General features: G+C 39.8%; 1 gene segment (V, D, J or C); it reads right to left on the bottom strand.

The window, feature by feature from the left end:
- Positions 1-431: 431 nt before the first annotated feature.
- Positions 432-18,476, bottom strand: TRGC3 (T cell receptor gamma C3). The segment is given in 7 exon segments: positions 432-1,037; positions 2,457-2,510; positions 3,300-3,356; positions 4,984-5,313; positions 11,435-11,485; positions 17,892-18,209; positions 18,359-18,476. Coding segments are annotated over 7 exon segments (996 nt in total).
- Between the last annotated feature and the right edge of the window lie 3,432 nt (positions 18,477-21,908).

Here is a 21,908-nt window from a genome sequence, read left to right as displayed (position 1 = left end):
GGGTTCAAATGCAGGCCCTCGGGGATTAGAGTCTGCATGCTCCTCCTCTACCTGATGCCCCTCTGGTGTTGGGGCAGTTCTCGTGGGGTTAATATGAGGATCCGGAGGCAGTGCTTATGAGACCCTAGCACAGATCTGAGCACACACTGTGAAAGTCATGCTGAGTGTCAGTCACCATGGAAATGTCCCAAACCAATAAGTTTGAATCCGCTGACTTTAAAAGAGAAAGAACCCAGGCACCTTTCTTTGACTATGGATCCTCTTGGGGCCAGTGCCCCAAAGAAAGCACCATAACCACCATCCCAGGGAAAGGCTTAGACATGTGTTGTTGATCATTATTATAACCAGGGCTGAATTTGATAGCTCAGTTGTCATGCTGTTTTTTACCTTAGTTAGATTTCATAAAATTAAAGTACACACAGACAAAAATGGACTTTTTAGTTTTTCTTTTTATTAACCTCATCTATTATGAAATAGAATACAGAATTCAAGTAGCAAAGCTGGCAGCCCCAGGGTGTGTGGCAGGGAGGGTCAGGGTCAGGATCTGGGGGGAGGTGCTGAGGGAAGAGACGGGGAGCTGCCTACTGTGTGCGCTGAGAAGGTGTGAAGACTCAGGAGCCCAGGGAGCTGATGAGGCTGTGGGGACAGTGAGGGGAGAGGCTCTCCGGACCCACCCTGGGTCCTGGCCCTGGGTAATGGCAGAATTTCTTGTTACAGAGTCAAACTGTTTGCCCAATGGTTTGAAAAACTCTTACAAAATAAACACATAATATAAAAATAACACATGGATTGAAATAACCCAAATCCAGAATAAAAACCAGGCTAGATTCTGAGCAGAGCTTTTAGAGACCATAGATGATGAAGGAACGTTGATCCTCTTATGGGGCCCCTCTATCACGAGCTCTTCTGAATGCCGCAGACGCCTGTTCTCCTGAACACACAGGAGGTGATGATGACAAGGTAGACCGTGCTCGTAATGAGGAGGAGGAGGTATGTGTAATAGGCAGAGGTGTTCATGAGGTGCAGCTGCAGGGTATCTAGGAGAAGTCCTTTGATTAGTTGCCTGTTCTTTTGAAAGGTCAGTACACAGTGATGGGAGGAGGTCACAATTCTTTCTTTCTGACGACCTACTTTAAAGTGACACCCCAGCATCACCAATCCCCACAGTCAACAAGGACCACCACTACCATCACACCACCACCAGAACTACTCAGAATCCAACTCAAAGTTCAAGCCAATCGACAACTTCTGCTATGTTCACTTAGAACCTTTCTAAATATTAAAAAGTAAGTTTGTGTTTTTAATGAATTCATGCAGTGGGAAAAAAGAATTTTTAAGAGATTTTAGCATTTTCTTTGCCCTCACTATGTCTCTAAGTAATAAAAACAGCTAATCTTCATTAACCCCAAATACCAGGCATTTATTCTGAGAGCTTTGCAAGCAAAGCTCTAATCTTACTTCACTTCACAATAATTCATAAGATTGTTATTTTCATTTCCATTTTACAAGTCAACTGTGAATGGAGAGAATGAATTTGCCAGATGTCACACATTTAGAAAATACCAGAAACCGTATTTTATTCCCAGCAATCTGACTGTAAAGAACACATTCTTAACTGCTCTGGAGTCCTGCATCTCCACATGCGATAAATACTCCAGACAGGAAAGTCTTAGCATAAACATCAAGTGGAACTGCTGACTTGGAAGCATCTGAGCCATTATATGTTGTGCGTTAGTGAGATTCCTACAAAAGTTACAATCCATGAAGTTTTCTGGTGTTCACAGAGGGTGGATAGTGGGGTTTAGTAAAGAGAACACTGCATTCACAGAAAATGCATGCAAGATACAGCACAATACCTTCCATATAAGAAGATTTCAGTAAGTGTCATTTCACGTATTAACTACCAGCACAATCAAAATACTAGACACAAAAACATATCATGTTTCCCGGTCATTAGACACAAAAGCCACACTAACAAATGAAATCCACTGTGTAAATAGTTCAGAGTTTATCATGAACAGTTTCTAATTTAGAGTCATCTCACACCAAAACCAGCATTTATTGTGCTAAGATGACCCCTAGGAAATGATAACGTTTAGTGGGTAAGTTGTGTCCGACTCTTTTGAGACTCCATGGACTGTAGCCCACCAGCCTCCTCTGTCCATGGGATTTCCCAGGCAAGAATACTGGAGTGGGTGGCCACTTCCTTTTCCAGGGGATCTTCCCAACCCAGGGATTGAATTTATGTCTCCTGCATTGGCAGGCAGATTCTTTACCACTGAGCCACCAAGCCCAAGAAATGATGATAGATTTACTTAAAATACCACTCAGTCTATTTCTGCAAATCCCAACAGTATAGCTTTTTTTACATTAAACCAAGTAAGTTCAAAAGTTAATTTATATGGTGGACAAAAGTGCTATAGCTGACATAACAGCAAAACTAAACAAAAACTTACTGTTTTCATCTTTCAGACATGCTTTTGTAGAATTTACAACAGGGACTTGTTTTTCTAGAAGAAAGGAAAGCAAGTATTAGTTGATTGTGTATATCTATTTTTGATAGTGTGATATATATGTGCATATAGACATCTATATGCATGCTCTGTTGCTGAGTCCTGTCCAATTCTTTGCTACCCCATGGACTTAGCCTGTCAGATTCCTTGTCCGTGGGATTCTTCTGGAAAGAATACTAGAATGGGTTGCTATTTTCTCCTCCAGGGGCTCTTTCCAACCCAGGGATTGAACCCACATCTCCCAGATCTCCTGCATTTCCTGCACTGGCAGGTGGATTCCCTACCACTGGGCCACCTGGGAAGCCATGGTTGTGGTTTAGTCACCAAGCCATGCCCAACTCTAGTGACCCCATTAACTATAGCCCACCAAGCTCCTCTGTTCACGGGATTTTCCAGGCAAGAATACTGGAGTGGATTGCAATTTCCTTCTCCAGGGGATCTTGTTGACCCAGGGATCAAACTCGGGTCTCCTGCATTACAAGCAGATTCTTTATATTGGGAAGTCATATATATATTATCCCTGCCTATTATTTTAGTCTGTCTATATGTCTGTACACATATATGTATTCTCCTGATAGAATACATTCTCCTGACAGAAGAGGAGTCATTAAAAGTATAACAATGATGAGCCCCACAATTGCAGGTAATTGGTCTTTTTACTTTAAGCCAGGTAGACTTCAAAAGGGAAATTCATCAGAAAGCAATGCAAGAGATGCAGGAGATGTGGAATAAGAAGGAAAAAAAGACTGAAGCATGACATAAAGGCAAACGTGTACAAAAACTTACTTTTATCCTTCAAACCATCATTTGGAGGTTTAGTAGCAGTGACAACTGAAGAGACAACTACAAGAAATGAGAACAATTATTAGTCAAATTTTCACGCCTGTTATTTGGCAATGTGCGTTTATGTTTATATATGTGTTATTAAAACACACATATATAAGTAGATAATCTGCTGAGAAAGAAACATTCATTAAGAAATATGAGCCCTACAATCCAGGAAGAGTTGGTCTGATTCTATGTAATTCAGTACATCAGGTCAGCATCAAAATAAATTCATCCAATCCCAGAAAATAAAACAGAATCTCTTATTTGAAGGAGTCTGGCTCCAGCAAATTTCCCATCGAGGAAAAATAAAAAACCAGCCACACCTTTCTATATCACTCATATCTCCAGCATCCGATACTCTTGCAATTGTGATATGTGTGGGAATAAAGAAAACAATACTAATAAGGCTGATAGCCATTGAGTGATTATTACTGTGCCAGGCACTCACTTACATACTGCACATGCAATACGTCATTTACTCCCCCACTGACACTGGACTGAGGTGTATTTTGGAGGATTCCATGTTACAAAGGAGTAAGTAAGAATTAGATGGTAAGTAACTTGCTTAGAGTCATATCAGTGATGGCAGAGCCAGAACTCTAAGGATTGTTGAGGGAGATTAAATGAGACAAAGCTGAGAAAAGTACTTTGTAGAAATAATCCATAGAAATGCAGAAAAATTAATCTATAGACAGAAAACAGAATTCCACACCAAAAATAGCTTCCTTTCTTAAATATTTTTAGCAATGATGATTTTATTACAGGAGCTCAGCATTTCAGTGCAATTCTTTTGAGGACTGAAAAATAGGCCAAATCACATTTATAGTCCTCTAACTAAGGGAAGGACGTCCCTGGTGGAGCAGTGGATAGGAATCTGCCTGCCAATGCAAGGGGCATGGGTACACACTCCCTTCAGGCCTGGCACGTAACGTGCTAGGCTGCAATGAAAGTTGGTGAGAGGCATTTTCCAATGGCAAGAAATACATTCATTATGTAGAATGCAAGTAAGTCTGTGTGCTCTAGCCTCACCTCATCTTTAATCACAAAATTCTACTCCAAGTGATATATAAAAAATCCAAATCTTAAAAACCTAACACCATGGACCATAATAAATGTACAGTAGCCAAGTTACTCTGATTTCTGTTGATCTGCAATCTGGCTCGTGCATAAGAACATCAATTTGATGTTAAGACTCGTTTCTGGACTACAGTTTGAGTAAAGCAAGATTGAAGTTAGATGACTTTGTTTGATGAATAGAACACTCATAAAAGACATACAATTATTCTTACTTCCTAATAAACTAAGATCTTCAACAGTGGAATCTCTTTTTGTGTGTTTATAGTGTGCTAAATTGTTAGGTACTTCCATATATGTTGTTTGATTTAAACCATATAACAACCCCAAAATACTATATTATGACCTTAATATTTTGGATGATGAACCAAGGCTGACAAAGTTTAGGTGAACTTTTCTCTTTCTTTTTTATTTCAAACACTACACTTTTTTTTTTTATTCTGTAAGGAAATAGCTTTCAATTTAAGAAAGTTTTGCATTTGTTTTTCATTAATGCTTGACAGAAGAGGTGGAGTATCCCTTTGAAAAATTGTTCTAGGAAGTTATACTTATATTTCTATTCACATACCTTCATTCACTGGCGGAAAAAGAATCTCTTGATTATCTCCTCTTTTATTTTTCTCATGTTTGACGATACATATGTGTTCTTTATCCATGGAGTTTCCAGACACGGTCAGCCAGCTGAACTTCATGTATGTGTCAGCAGTCTTCACGGTATTTCCCTGCTGGGATGGCAAAACTCTGTTGCCTCTTTTTTCTCTCCAATAAACCTTAATAACATGAGGGAAAAAATTCTCCAGAAGACAAAGATATGTTCCAGTATTCTCACGCTTGATTTCAGTAATCGAAGGAAGAAACATAGTGGGCTTGGGGGACATGTCTATATCAAGGTCTCTATCTGTAGGAGAAAATGAAACAGTAATTAAAAAGAGTTATTACACAAACACAAATGTTGGTGTTATTTGGAACAACCTAGCAAGTGGTAAGAGGAAGATAGCCTGGTTGTTCATCCACAGAAGGTGGTGAGGTGTGTTTTATTGTTCTTGTTTTCAATGGGAAGAGAGGTTCAAGACATCATAAAACTTAAAGTCCCAGCTAATATGTAACAGAGGCTGGATTAACCTTGACATTTGTTCTTTCTCCGCATGTTACAATGGGGTTTGACTTTTAACTGCCCCATATCAAGGCTTCCAGCCTTCATGAACACATTTATTGTTTAAAAATCTATTTTATTTTATTATAATGGAGACTGTTTTAGGGTGAATGGGAGTGCGTGGTGGGAATGGATTGAGGGAGAAGACCAGGTAACTATGAAAATGTCTCTATAGGGCATATTAAAAAACATATTTATAACTCATTTTTCTTGTCAAGTGAGAAAAAGTATGCTAAAGAGAGACAAATATCTCCAAATTCAATTTTTTGTGTGTGAGTGGACAGTAAGATAACTTTCCATTTGAGGAATTAAAAGTACAGCTGTATTTTCTGGAGAATTTTTGTTCAGTCAGCATTCTTGTCTGCAAACAACTCCCTACTGGATAAAATTCTCCCTTAACATTTGAATTGAGTGTAGGTACATATATACATTCCCTATCATCTGCCAAGACAATGTACCAAATATGATAGCTACACATTATCTCATTCAGTTTTCATACAACCGGTACTGGGTATACATTATTATCCCACTTTATGGATTAGAGACTGAGGCCAGAAAATAATTGCCCAAATTCACATAAGCATAAGTGGTACACCTGAAGTTCCAAGTCAACCTGATTCCAAAGCCCAGGTTCTTTGAAAACACTCTTCCACATCAGGAAAGGAAATATGTCAACTCACAAAACTTACTTGTAATAACAAATTTAAACCTTAGGCCAAACACTTTCAAGATGACTGCACACTTTATACATGAATCCTTAGTAGTAGTCCACATGTACACAAGACAAATCCTATTAGGTTCCTTGCACAGTGTTTTTCCATACTGTCTTTTACAAACAGGGATTTGTTTTAAAATTCTTCCTAAGATTTCCACATCTAATCCTCTTTCACATTCCCATTTTTACCTAAACATCCTACAGTTCAGTTCAATTCAGTTGCTCAGTCATGTCCGACTCTTTGCGACCCTATGAACCACAGCACGCCAGGCCTCTCTGTCCATCACCAACTCCCGGAGTTCACTCAGACTCACGTCCATCGAGTCGGTGTTGCCATCCAGCCATCTCATCTTCTGTCGTCCCATTCTCCTCCTGCCCCCAATCCCTCCCAGCATCAGAGTCTTTTCCAATGAGTCAGCTCTTCACATGAGGTGGCCAAAGTACTGGAGTTTCAGCTTTAGCATCATTCCTTCCAAAGAACCATATATTTTTCCTTGAATTGTTTCTTGCCTTCCCCAATTCCCTTGAAAAAAAAAATTGCTTTCTCCTGCTATCTACCTATGACAAAAATTTTATTCTGTTAACAAACATTTTTCTATAATAATTTCAAAATTATTCAACCCATATAGAAATCATTAGACTAATTTAGCTTCTCTGACTTCTTCATATCCTAGGGAAACTATGGTGGCCTTCAGTTCAAGAGACCAGGCTTCTGGTCCTGCTTCATTTTCCTCATAAGTTCTGTGACTGAGCCAACTGGGTCAATTAAAGCCTTTGATACTTTATTTATTTGAAAATGAAGTTCATGTAAATCATTAGTGTTTTTGCCCCAGAAATCCCTTGGACAGAGGAGCCTGACGTGCTACAGTCCATGGGGTTGCAAAAGAGTCGGACACAACTTAGCATTTAAACAACAACAGCAAACCAGTGCTGCAGTGAGACCAAAACGAAACAAGATGTGAAAAGTAAGTTGATTAAAAATGCTATGGAAATAAGAGATAATAGTTCTCATTATTAGTGATTTGTTTGTGTTGATTGTGTGCTCCAACATGACATTTTTATATCATGGTACCAGAGCTCATCCTTACTGATCAGAATTCAGTATTTTGGTTGCAACTGAATCCCTGCCAATTAACCTTGGACACTGGTTCCCTTGATTGCAATTCCACTGTGCTCTCAATTGTCTGAAATCCTCAACTCTATCATCACAGGAAACATGCCTTTCACAAACCAAATTGATAGGCAATTATTAGTCTTGTCTTAGCCAATGTATTTCCAGGGTTAAAAAAATCAAAAGGAACATTGGCTAAAGCCTAATATATTCAGTTAGTATATGAAACTGCTTCACTTGTTTTGTTCAAAACAAATGGCATTCCCCCCAGTCAAGACCACAATTGATTTTGGCTCCAAGCTTTGACTAGAAATTTTAGCCTTGAATTGACTTCTATCCAGCTCATGAACAGAGTTCAACTTGTGAGTCCTTGCAGTGGGCCTTTAAGACAGGATGACTAGAGAAATGGCAGGATACCTGGTCCTCAAATTCCCCTAGAGTCATATTGCATCATGAAAACCTTCCCTGCCTGACTCTCTCTGCAGGGTCATCTCTGAATGACATTAAACTTTATGATGTTCGTAACATTGATGCCCTGGAAGCAAGAACTGGATTTATTTAAAAACCATTTCTTCCATTTTATATAATAGGTGTTGAAGCCAATGTCCACCTATTACTTCATTTTCCTCCCAAAGACTCCTGCATTGAGATCTCTTTCTAATATTATTTTAACATAGCTTATTGGAAAATTTGGTATGCTTCTTTATCACTTTATTAAAAATATCATTCCACTACATTTTTTCAACTTTTAAAATTTTCAATCACTTGTTTATAGATATAGAACATACACATATCTCTCCTATCTCTGAGAATGAAATCTTACACTGTGTTTTCCTGCCAGGTCTTCACAGGCCTTTTTCCTTCTACTTCCATGAGTGTCTTTGATTTTCTATTCCTATTTTTGCCCTGCCTGAACCTGTGTGTGTGTGTGTTTAAGTATTCATTTATTTGGCTGCATCAGGTCTCTAGTTGTGGCACACAGGATCTTCTTTGCAGCATGCAGGATCTAGTTCCCCAATCAGGGAATGAACCCAGGCTCCCGCACTGGGAATTCAGAGACCCAGTCACTGATCCAGCAGGAAAGTCCCTGTATGTGTGTTTTTATCTTCAGTTCAGTTCAGTTGCTCAGTCATGTCCGACTTTTTGCGACCCCATGAATCGCAGCAGGCCAGGCCCCCCTGTCCATCACCAACTCCCAGAGTTCTTCTCAAATAAAGTTTGGAAGCAAGCAACTTACATAAAATAACAAATAGCATGTTTCTTTTTCTGCCTTGGATTTTGATAATTTAGTAAGTTCTAAGGCAATGGCACCCGACTCCAGTACTCTTGCCTAGAAAATCCCATGGATGGAGGAGCCTGGTAGGCTGCAGTCCATGGGGTCACGAAGAGTCGGACACGACTGAGTGACTTCACTTTCATTTTTCACCTTCATGCATTGGAGAAGGAAATGGCAACCCACTCCAGTGTTCTTGCCTGGAGAATCCCAGGAACGGGGGAGCCTGGTGGGCTGCCGTCTATGGGGTCGCACAGAGTCGGACATGACTGAAGCGACTTAGCAGCAGCAGCAGCAACTCCAACAGAGCATGAGGAATCAGATAACGTGTTTGCAAATCCTAGTTCTGTGAGATAGATGCAAGACATAGAGAACTGTGTCTGTTTTGAATTTCTGTCCAACTTTTTTCAATATTTACATAAATATATGGAGAAGTTGACCCTGCTACGGTGACACAGAGGTGACTTTCAGCAAACCACATAAGGTAAGAATGTGCCGAGAACTGAAGAACTCTCCCTGCTCTCTCTGGGCTGCTTGGATTACCTCTGTTTCCATCCCACATCCATTGGGAGTAGAGTTGCATCTTTTTTCACTATTTTGCCTGAATCTTTTTAAATCTCCTTTCAAAAAGTGTTTTCAATGTAAAGTCAGTTCCTGGTCAAGAGTGTCACTTAGAGTAAATATGTCTTTCATTACCAAAGAGGAACAGAAGCATTGTTTTCACAAATGACAGTAAAGCAAATTATAAGCTACTAAATAGTCAATCAAAGTAGTCGTTTAAAAGGTGAGGCTGAGTGCTTAGTCATTCAGTTGTGTCTGACTCTTTGAGACCCTTTGGACTACAGCCTGCCAGGCTCCTCTGACCATGGGATTTTTCAGGTGAGGATACTGGAAAAGGTCAGGCTACGGAACTGTAAATACTCAGGATATACAAACATGACTTAAATGTTTCTAACATCAATAACAGTCCAGATCATGTACTTTGGAATAGACAAATCCCTATTGAATCCTAAACTTTGCAATATATCTTGTTAGGTGACTGTAGGCTAGTAACTGAGCTTCTTAAAACCTCAGTGTCCTTATATATGAACTAGGAATAAGATGATTCCTGCTGAGGAATGAGATACAGCACTGAAACTTCTTATGCTGTCTGATTCTCAGTAAATAGCAGCTGATACTAAAATTCTCTTTAGTGAGATGACTTAAGGTAAGGACATTTCATTAAATTCTTCCACCAGATAAAATACATGAGTTTTATAAGCTATAAATATTACATCAATTGAGAAAGAAACAAGCCCATCAATCCAAGATCTGCTGTCTGTCTAGCAGCCACGGATCATAGAACATGGGTCCTAATCATGGCAGAATCTATAAAGCTCATCTGGTAGAATAGAAACTGTTTGACTGTTGGAACTCGCTCTATCTTTGTCTAGCTTACTCTTTTATCTCCAGCATCCAACACAGAAACTGTCCTCAATAAATAAATGCTGAGAGAATGGGCAGATGAGGATATTCAACCATGTAAACTGTTTTCATGGACTTTGGAGCTGACATGGCTCATAAGAGAGGGAGTAAAAGTCTCTTGGTCATGTCTGACTCTTTGCAACCCCATGGACTGTAGCCCACCAGGTTCCTCTGTCCATGAAATTCTCCAAACAAAAATGCTAGAGTGGGTAGCCATTCCCTTCTCCAGGGTATCTTCTTCACCCAGGGATCAAACCTGGGTTTCCAGCATCACGGGCAGATTCTTTACTACCTGAGCCACCAGGGAAGACAGGGCTCATTGAGCTCACAAATTCCATGAAACTGATCCATATCCAGGCAATGTAACAAGAGATGTGACTACATACATTTCAACTTATCTCAGCCTCCCTCTAAGAAGCTACAGTAATAAGAAATGGGATTTATCTATGTTCTATAGTCATTTACTATAAGAATTTTTATGTACCGATTTTAGGGATGGGATGAAAACCGATAATGTAGTTTTGTAAAATATTGGGAGACAAGGACACTGTGTTTTATCTCAAACTGTAGAGAAGAAATAATTAAGAAAAGTGATTCTCACTTAATAGATTGTCTAGAAGAAAAGGAAATTTAATCAATAGCTTATACCAATGTAATGACATATGTTAATGGTGTAAGAATATTGACACATAAACGAAACAGTAAAAAAGACATGATCCTCAAATATTTTACTATCTGCTGCTAAGACGCTTCAATCGTGTCTGACTCTGTGCGACCCCATAGACGGCAGCCCACCAGGCTCCCCTGTCCCTGGGATTCTCCAGGCAAGAACACTGGAGTGGGTTGCCATTTCCTTCTCCATTTCTACATCTCCATTTTACTATCTAGTCTGAGTCTATTTTAATGGTTTATGTTTGTGTGTGTGTATTTTAAAAGAAAAATTCCATTCTGTTTTTGAGGAGAGAATAAATCATTTACAAAATAGTTGAGTTTCCATATACAGCAACCAGTACCTGCAGAATTATTGTTCATATGCTAAGACCAAGCATGCGGCAGTTAGACAAAGTGAATACTTTAGATCCTTGGGTCAAGAAGATACCCTGGGGAAGGAAATGGCAACCCACTTCAGAATTTTTGCCTGTGGAATCCCATCGACAGAGGAGCCTGGCAGGCTACAGTCCACAGGGTCGCAAAGAGGCGGACATGACTGAAGTGACTTAACACACAGCACAGATTGTTTTCTCTACAAAAACACTTGTCACTTTCCCATAACTAAGGCAAAAAAGAGAAAAACATTACTTACCAGGAGGAGCTACTATGAGCTCAGTTGCTTTTCCAAATATCTTCTTCCAGCCTGCACTATCACACTGGTTGAAGCTCCTACAATAATCTTAGCCTTCTCCTAACTTCATATCATGACTGGAAGTTAAACATTTTGTACTGGAAATTTGATCTTATGGATTCTTTTGAAAGTCCTTAAACATAGGTTTTATGGTATCTGATGTTTTATTAGTTTTCCTCAGACAAATGGACCCAAATATCTGCTTTCCATGGAGGAGAAATTATTGAAGGCACTGATGAAAGATGAAAGGAAGAAAAACAGGAAAAGAAGAGTTCACCACCAACGGGTTAACCACCTGCCTTCCTAAATTTCCAGTAATAGTATTCAAAGAATTAAGCCTTTTTTTTTTTTTAATTTCCAGGTGTTCAACTCTGTTGAAACTGCTCAGAGTTTGCATCAAAGAAAGACCCTTCCGTTCTCACAAACACCAGAACCTCTCCCTTAGGGATTTGGGGCTATATTGTTGAAAGGAGGTAACTCTTCAGTCACTGAAAATGTAAATACTCCATCACAAGTGTACTTGGAAAATGTGAGCAAAGTTCTCCATTCACTGGGTAACATTCTTTACCATGGCAACACAAGATGAGAAAATAAGTTCTGTGATGAGTTTTTCTTTTCACCCTTAGGATTTAAGAAGAAATTTGTAGAATTTTCTCTCCTTTGAAATAATAGATTCCTTATTGAAACTAAAACTTAAAAACAATATCCATTTATCTGATAAGTTGTAAGAAGACTCTTGGAGACTGTTTCGTAATCTGGAGATACTCATCTTGGATCAGGGTGAAAAAAGGTTGTCAGAGGCATCTGGGTGCTCCTCTGGCATGCATGAGCTGTCCATCCCCCAGGACCCACACAAGACAGATCAAGTATCCTTCTGTCCATGCCAGATCCACCTGGTTGGTCCTGGCCTAAGTCCTATCACCAAGCAGTGCCTTTGCCCTGAGAATGAAAATAGGTCACAGTGCCAACTGTCCATTCATAGTAGCTGAGCCCTTAATACACAGGAAGACGAGAGATCTGGATGAATATTTTGTTTAGAAAGCTTTTTTTAATTGAAAATTAAGTTAATAGTATTCATACTTTGGGTTGTCAAATACCATTCGGACCTATTGAGATCTCAGTGGTATCTGAGGTACCACTCAGTACCTCTCTGGTAGCTTGTACTCTGTTTTTCCTTATTCTAGACCATGAATCAAATTATCAGGAGCTTTAGGAGTTGCCTATTTTTCCAAACCCATGAAAGCTTTACCAATAAAATGCAAAAGAGTAAGTAAAGAGTTATAAAATCATTTGTCAAATTTATAAGAAAATTCTAGAGCTATAAGAATAAAGAGTGTAAGGTTTTATAAAGGCCATAAAATTAAACCTGAATAAATAAAGAGACATATCATATTTGTATAAGGAAAACTAAATATCATAAAGATACTGATCTTTCCTAAATTCACATTTATGAAGTTACTATAATTCTTATGAGAATTAAGAAAATATTTCATTTTTTGTTCTATGATATAAGGGTTCAGGGTTAGCAAGTTAAATAACATTAAATATGATTAAGAATAATATTGAATAGACATTTGGCCTAATAGATGTAAACCTTTATTGCAAAGTTACTGACATAACATGATAATGGTGTATGAATACTGAGACATAAATGAAACAGAAGTCCTCTAGCAAATACTTCAAGTATATGTTGATATAAAAATATGGTAAGTCGTTTTTAAATTGTAGGGAAACAAAGAGATTATCTTAAAACTAGATTAGGATAATTGATAATCTGTTGGGAAAACAGAAATAGTTTTCTATCAAACACAATATATGTGAAGTTCATATTAAAAAACGTCTAGAGATGTGAAGCTCCAATACTTTGGCCACCATATGTGAAGAACTGACTCACTGGAAAAGACCCTGATGCTGGGAAAGATTGAAGGCAGGAGGAGAAGGGGACGACAGAGGATGAGATGGTTGGATGGCATCACCAACCCTATGGACATGAGTTTGAGCAAGCTCCAGAAGTTGGTGATGGACAGCGAAACCAGGTGTGCTGCAGTCCATGGGGTCACAAAGAGTCAGATATGTCTGAGAGACTGAACTGAACTGAGAGATGTAAGTTAAAAGGAACAAATAAGAGACTAATTGACTCCTTGAGTAGAGAAACTTCAAATAGAAAGAGAACAGGAGACATCCTTACTTAATAGTTATTTTTTAAGAAGTAAGAATGTGAGCAATTTTTACAGCATTTTCAAATATATATTTTTAGAAAAGAATGAATGATGAGGAAATACTGATGGTGGTAGGGAGGAAAGTGATATGATCAGATCTGTGCTTTAGAAAGAAAAATAGCAGGAAGGTTGGCTGTCAGGGGAGCAATCCCGGGGAAGCAGATACGTTTCAGAGATGGTCGCCATGAGCCACTGAGAGGTCTCTGAGGACCCAGGTCACTGTACTGACACAGTGGGGATGCATAGAAGGGCTGGTGCAATAAATATTAGCAGGTTTGTCAGAGCTTCTAAGGAATTCACGAGATAAATAAAATGACCATTAGCAAGGTTGAAAGTAAAGAAAAAGATGTTTTAACATCCTGGGACACATTCTGTGTGGTAAAGCTTCATGGTCAAGGTTGTGGGGCAGCCACACACATCCTTGTCCTTCAGGGAAATTCCTACCCATCTCACAACAATCAGGGGCAAGTTAGGAGCTGGGTATAAATATTCTATTTTTCCTGTGCCAACCAGATAGAGGTTGATTGAAAATTCAGGCTGCTATTTTACAAATATTTATCCCTTCAGTATAGAAAACTTAACTACAGAAGCTATTTACTGATCCTTCTTATTGGTTCAACCATGCAAAGTGTGACATATATAGACCCTCTCACTTTTCGGCTACATGTGGACCTGTATCTTCTGGCTCCACAAAGCATTCTCCAATGGTCATTAATTCTGACTAGAGGAAATGAACAAATCATTAGTTTAATTTGATATTTCCTTTGAGGTACATAGGAAATAGCACAGTGCAACTCCTATCATTACTTTTCTAAATATGTGAGCCGTTATATTGCTTAATCATGTTTTATCCAAAAGATGGGAATTCTTTCTGTTCGAACCATTTTCATCAGAGGATCAATTTCCTACCTGGATACATTTGCAAGAACACATGCTGCATCTCTGTGAATATACAGGTCACCCTGACTCCCCCACTTCTCTTCTTTATCCTTTCATTACTTCTTGTTGGTTCTGGGTAGAGTGTAGGGAAAAGCATAGGTTTAAATGACATTTATACTTGGCTTCAAACTGTGTCTCTTCTGATATCGATGCCTTTGTGATCTTGGATGCTACAGAGTTTCTCTGAATCCCAAGTTCACCATGCATTAGGGGTGGGGGAGGATATGATAGTACCTAAGTCAGAAAAATGAGGTCAAGTTCAGGTCTGGGAAATTACTTGGTGCTCAGCCATTGCCAAGTATTCCCAGTAGCCACAGAGGAAGCACAGGGTAATGGGGCCATCTCAGCCAAGGCTGCAGTTTTGTCTTCAACTGTCTGGACGGCAAGTGGCTCCTGGGAGGAAGACTCCTGTCTGCTTCATCTGTATATTCTTTACATAGAGGCCAGGCCACAGCTAACAGTTACAAGCACTAACAGTTATTGAACTTGTACTGTGTGACAAGCATGGGTCTAAGTTCTTTACATGGATTGACCCAATGAATTGTCCACAAACCCTCCAAGGTGGGAACACTTATTACAACCCTTTAACTGAGGGAGAGATTGAATCTGAGAATGTTGAACAGGGTAATTGTGTGTCCCGTGTGGGGGCACCAATGCATATTAGAAAAAAATGGGCATTTGAGGTGGAAAGGGACATGCTTCATCACAATTTTTGAACTGTACACAATAAGTCCATAAGTCTTTGTACAGATGCCTCCAAAAATCCTTGATTCACTTTTGAATTTTTTTTTCAATGTGGCGGCCACCTCCTCCTTGAACGTATCCTCACTCAGCTCGGGCACAATGACCTCCTTGCCACCATACACCCTAAACTTCAGGTTCTCACCACTAAAGGTTTTTCACTTATGAGCAGCTCTCAGGCTGCTAACAGTGAGGTCTGGAGTGTGTCCAGAAGAATTCCAGTGAAGAACTCCAGTCAAACCAACCTCTCACTTCAGTCCCCATGATTGAGCAGCAAATCATTTACCCTTTTCCATGACCTGTGAAGAATATTTCTGTCTTTCCCAGGAGGGTAGATGGGGCAGTGCAACCCCAAATGCAGTAATCAAAGGGCATCTTAGTGTTTCATCTTGATGATTTTCTGTTGCTCAAGAGATTTGTCATGTCTTTTTGCCTTGAAAAACAATTCCTAGAACTCAGAAGTCAGGAACAATTCATTGCATAAAAAGTCCCTCTGCAGAGAATCTCTACATTTTCCCAATACACAAAATTTCAGTGTAAAGCAGATCAGGGAAATAAATATGCAGAACAAAACCTAAACAATATTAGAAAAATATAAATGACAATAAGTTCATGCTTCAGTCTTTTTTAAAGTCGTAAAATAGTTAAAACACATGGTCCCTGATATAAGAGACCAAGTTAAAGTTGGTTTGTTTACTATCCAATTCCTTCTTCCCTGCAATTACAGAAATAAGAAGAACCTGAAACTTGACCTGTGGTTGTGGGTTCTCAAGCAAAAATAGGATGACCTGGGAGAGCAGGAGTATCCAGGGTGCAACAAGACAGGAAGGGTTTTGGGTTAGGAACAAGCTCATGAGTACCATTCTGGAATGCATTTGTGTGTCAGGCTGGGAACTTGTCCATTTCAGAGAGAAGTGTGTCACTTTATCTGTTACCACCAGGACAGCAGTTCTTAAAAACCAACTTGAATAAGAATCAGCTATGGAGTTTATTGAAAAATGCACATTTTCAGCCTTCATTCCTATGTTTGTATTCATGGTGTTGGGTGTCACCTAGAACTAGCACTATTATCCCAACTCAGGTGCTTCTGCTGCAAGTGGTCAACGGACCACAGTTGAAGAAACACTCCTCTGATAGAAATTTGGAGGATCCAATACACAGGAGATCACATACATGTGAATCTAACATTTCTGTTCATGCTAAGTTGCTTCAGTTGTGTCCAACTCTTTGCGACCCAATGGATTCTCCAGATAAAAACACTGGAGTGAGTTGCCATGCTCTCCTTCAGGGGATCGTCCCGACCCAGGGATCGAACCCAGGTCTCCTGCAGCTCCTTAATTACAGGTGAATTCTTTACCGCTGAGCCACCAGGAATTCCACGTCCTTAAATCTAGCCCAGTAAGAAAGCCATACTCCTTTCATGTATGACTTTTCAGCTGAAAGAGATACTATTCACTGTCTAATTGTTCACCCAAAGCATTCTTTACAATGAATTAATGAGAAAAAAATAATCTGATAAATCTCATTCCAGTTTGGGACTTGGCCATGTTAATGTAGAGGGTAGGAGTGGAAAGAACCCCTGGCTTGACTTGTTTAATGCAGAACAGTTCTGGTTGTGGACTGACTGAATTCAAAAGAAAGTGGAAGAAGAGTACAATGGTTGACATTGTTAGAGAAATCACTGTTTTCCTACACTTTCACTATGTCAGCCATGCCTTAATTGGTTATATGAGGAAAGTATCAGTTTGTCCAAAAGAAATATGATACTAGCTTGAGGTTCAGGAAGTCCAAGTTTTCATTTTCATCTTTTCTTACTCTTCATACTCCTGAATATTGAAGACGCTTTGTTCCCAGCCATTTTCTCTGGATAATGATCAGATAAATGATTCAGTATAGCTAAGCTTTTCATTATTTTTTATGTTTGTGATTTTTGTTATTTTTTGATATCTTCTTTACTTTCTGCATCAGGTCTTAGTTGCGACATGCAGGATCTCTGTTGCATCGTGTGGGGTCTTCCCTTGTGGCACAGGAACTTCTAGTTGTGGAACAGGGTCTTCAAAACATGCAGGTGTAGTTGCTCCAGAACACAAGCACCCTGCATTCCAAGGCAGATTCTTAAACACTGAACCACAGTGAGGTTCCCAACCTTTCCATGCTCTCCTAAATACTTCCCTTAACAAATCAACCCTAGGTGCCCTGTCTCCTAAAGAGGAGGTTGAATAGACTCCAGCAGCTCCTAGGCCAGTTAAAAGAAGATGAAGCCTGACAGTTGCTTGTGTGAGGCGTGAAGATGGAAGCCTGCTTTTAGAAAAAACTGTGGCTTTGGTGGGGAGAGGTGAGTGACAATTGAATATTAAAGTTGGGGGATGGGCGATGAGCTCAGGATTTCACTTTGTTCAGAGTAAAGAGAATTGGCATTGACAGCAGGAAGTGAGGCAGGTGTTGGTCTATCCTGTGTATCCGGCTGTTTTTTGGCAGTGACAAGCAAAATTTCAGTACAGTGTAACGGAGGGCTGAACCAATGTGCTTCTCCCAGACAGCGCAGCGGTACACGCCAGAATCACTTTCTTGAAGATTTGAGATTACAAATTTATACATCTTGTCTGTGCCTTCATAGCCATGGTATTTCCCTGGACTGATTCCTGATTCCAGCACAACCTTTGAGTAGGAGACATCATAGTAGAGAAGGCGTCGGGGTACGGTTCCCTCCTGGAATTTGTACCAGTGGATATATTGCTTGTTTTGTGTAGGAAGATCACACGGGATTACAGCAGAGGACCCAGTTGCCCTGGTGATTGACATCTTGTCGCCTTCCATGTTGGAAGATACCTGAGTGACTGCAATGGGAAAAGCAACAAAAAATCTTGAGGAAGAGGAAACAGCATTTCTTAGTATGACCCCCCACACACACACACCACACACATACATACACACCATTGCCAAAAAATACAGAAAAATCCCAGGAGCATCCAGGCAACACACTCACCAAGAGCCAGGAACACCAGAAGCAGCACTGGGGCCCGCAGCATGGCTGGGACAATAGTGAGACTGGGGTTCCCAGCAGATGTGATGGGCAGGGGAGTTAGCGAGGATCTCTCTTAAAGACCACCAGGCTGAGCCCAGAAGGGGTGGGTGCTGGGGGAGGCCCACGGAGGAGCCCCGCCTCTCTACACCAACCCCTTTCTTGAGGGCCCCCTGTGGCAGGCTGGGAGCAGCCACCTCCCCGACGGGAGAAGAGAAGCCTGAGCTCTGAAAGCTCAGAACTGCAAGCAGAGGGATCAGGTGAGGGGTGGATGGAAAAACACGGACAATACTTGCCTGTTGCCTAGTGGAGTGAGCAGATCTGAATCAGGCTAAGTTCCCTGCAGTTCAAGGTTTCAGTGTTAATGCTGCTGCCGTGGTCTTCTCCAGTGATGAAACGTCTATAGTCCTTCCCCGAGCTACCTTTCCTCTTATAGCTATAAGCAAACTTTGAGACAACAAACAGCAAATCCAAGAAGAACTGAGCCCGCTTTATTAAAATTAAGGTTATAATGTTGGTCTGCATTTGACTCTCAGAGTCAGACACAACTGAAATGACTTAGCAGTAGCAGTAGCAGTAGCAGCAGTAAAGGGATATATGTGTGTGTGTCTGCGTTACGAATCATTTTGATAGACAGTGTATGTTCATCCCTAAGTAAAAAGCCACCTCACATTGGGTTGCCACGTTTCTCAAAAAAACAAAAATAAATAAAGCAAGGAGCTTTGCAATATTTGGAACAAACTTAAACTAAAAATATATATTTTGTTTATCTGAAATTCAGGGAAATGCAAATCAAACAACAATGAGATTTCACCTCACTCCTGTCAGAATGGCTAATATCAACAAGGCTGGAAATAACAAGTGCACTGTTGGTGGGAATGTAAACTGGTGTAGTCACTATGGAAACCAGTATGGAGCTTCCTCCATAAGTTAGAAATGGAACTACCACATGATCCAGCAATTTCACTTCTGAGTGTTTATCCATAGAAAACAAAAATACTAAGATATACCAGCACCTCATGTTCATTGTTTATAACAACCAAGACACAAAAACAACCTAAGTGCCCAAAACCAGATGGACAGATAAACTAGGTGTGGTATATATGTGAATATATATATATATAGTATATATGTGTGTTGTATATATATATAGAGAGAGAGACAGAGAGAGAGATAATTACCATTTTGTGCCCTAATTATGTGGTGGATTTAGAGAGCTCTACTGGGAGTGTTTTGGAACTTCTGAGATGACACATGTGGTCCAGCTACAGAAGATGGAATCCATGTGCATCCAGGTCTGCTAATATTGTTCAGTCCCTTTCAAACATCAAAGGAAATATTTCAGTCCCACAAATATGAACATATAAACATACAGTCAATTATAAAAGCAGTAACTCTGCTTAAATATTTAACCAACAAGGGAAAGAGTAGATCTAACAATTTTATCTTATAAGAAAAAAAAAATATGTAACTATATACAATGAGGGATATTGACTTAATGTGGTGACCATTTCAATATATATAAAATATCAAATTTCTATCTTGTATAACTGAGAATAATGTAATATTTTATGTCAATTTTATTTTAAAGATATGTTTTTAAAAAAGAGAGAAAATTAGTGGATTGAATGGAGTATCTGCACAACAGGCATAGGGGCAAAAGAGCCGACAGAAGCAGCCAGTTGCAGGAAACAGGAGCCCTGCTGTGAATGCATGGTTCCCAAGACACTCCAGCCTCTCTTTTCCACAACAGTGTTCAGACATAAAGCAAAAATGTGGGCATGTGAAGAGTATGACCCTTTTGTAAAATGCTTTAAAGTAAATTCTTGGGTGACCTCATCCTTGGTCTCTTCAGTGTCTATCTCATGGCTCATGTTTGATACATAAACTGCTATAAAAATACAGAGTAAAATGTAGCTTTTTGTTTTTCACATTGCATCTCAAAATTTTGGGGGGTTCTGTCTTTTTCAGCATGAAAAAAAAACATAATTGAGGGAATTCCAAAAGGGAGTGGTTATATGTATACCTATGGCTGATTCATGTTGAGGTTTAACAGAAAACAGCAAAATTCTGTAAAACAATTATCCTTCAATAAAAAATTAATTAATTAATTTTAAAAACGTAATTGAAAGTCACCAGAAGGGAAAAAACTGAAGATGGAGTCTCTTTTTTGAAAGTTGAAATGAGGACACCCACTGCTGATGTTAGTGAATGGCTGGTAAAGAATTTATTGATTCACAGACATGGTATCATATCCACACATATATACATACACCTGACTCTGGCTGGTAAGATAATGTTCAGATCCACCCTATATTCAGTGAGACTGAGTGATCTCTTAATGAAAAGTTGGAGAAAAGTTTTGTGTTGTGTTCCTGATCAAAAAACCTCTTAGTAAATTCGCGTAGCATTTATTTGTAAGCAAAATCTCTTTCTGTTTTGATTTGCAGAAGGTAATTCTTGTTTCATGTCTCAGATTTCTTTTTATGTTTTTCAACACCTTACATTTCTTCTCAGGTTTTTACTTCATGCACAGGCACTATTTGTACTATTGTAAAAAGTAGTAATATTGAAATATCAAAATGATTAGTTTTGTTTTTCCTATTTTGCATTATGTATTTGGCCTGAAGGACTGGGATCACAACAAGAAGACATGGTGGGTTTTGAATACATATAAAAGGTACCAGGCATTTTGTATTATGTATCATGAAATAATAGTTTTCTTACAGATGTAGCCCCTAAGGTAGTCTGAGTACTCTTATTTTGAACCCACACTATGAAATCATTTTCCCTTGTGTTTAGCCAGTCTGAACTCAAATGAACTCAATTATATTTTGAGTTGCCTTTGTAAAACAGAAATACTCAATGCAATGCTTTATGGGAAGGCAGCGTGTCTGTCAGTTTCCTTTCATTAGGTACCGTCATTCAAGTAATGAAGGAAATGGTCTGGCTCGGGAGGAAACTGGTTATTTATATGGATCTAATCAACCCCATCCACGCTTGGTCTAAGAATGGGCCACAGGACAGAAATGCAGACAGAGGCTCCCTGGGAGGATGGGGTCTAAGCAGGGAGAGCTCCTTACATGGAGAACATGCTGAGTCTGGCCTTGGACTCAAACCTCAAGAATTCAGTAGTGTCATCACAATGATTTGTCCTGAGTCAGGAGTGGACTCGTGTCCACAGCAGCACCACAGATGGGGCCTGAGCTGGACGTCAGGATGTGACTTTAACCTGAGAAGGGACTCCACTCCTGACACACTGGCTGCACCAGTTAGATGCAGCCAGTCCTCCTAGGAGGGCAAGGCTCCCTAGATGTTGGCTCTCAGAGCAGAGACCAGGAGGAATGAAGGATGTGACTTGAATGTGACCTGAGGTCACAATGTGAGAGCTGAAGCCAAGACCTCAGCAGTGGTCCCTCTGAGACTGCTTCCGTTTGAGACTGCTTCCCTCTGCTTCCCTCTGAGACTGGACAGATGGAATCCAGGACATGGACTCCCATCCTGGGCCTGCTGG

This window comes from Bos taurus, chromosome 4 (assembly GCF_002263795.3).
Source record: "Bos taurus isolate L1 Dominette 01449 registration number 42190680 breed Hereford chromosome 4, ARS-UCD2.0, whole genome shotgun sequence".
Classification (NCBI taxonomy): domain Eukaryota; kingdom Metazoa; phylum Chordata; class Mammalia; order Artiodactyla; family Bovidae; genus Bos; species Bos taurus.
Note: the sequence above shows the minus strand (reverse complement) of the source record. Positions and strands in the feature narration are given on the sequence as shown.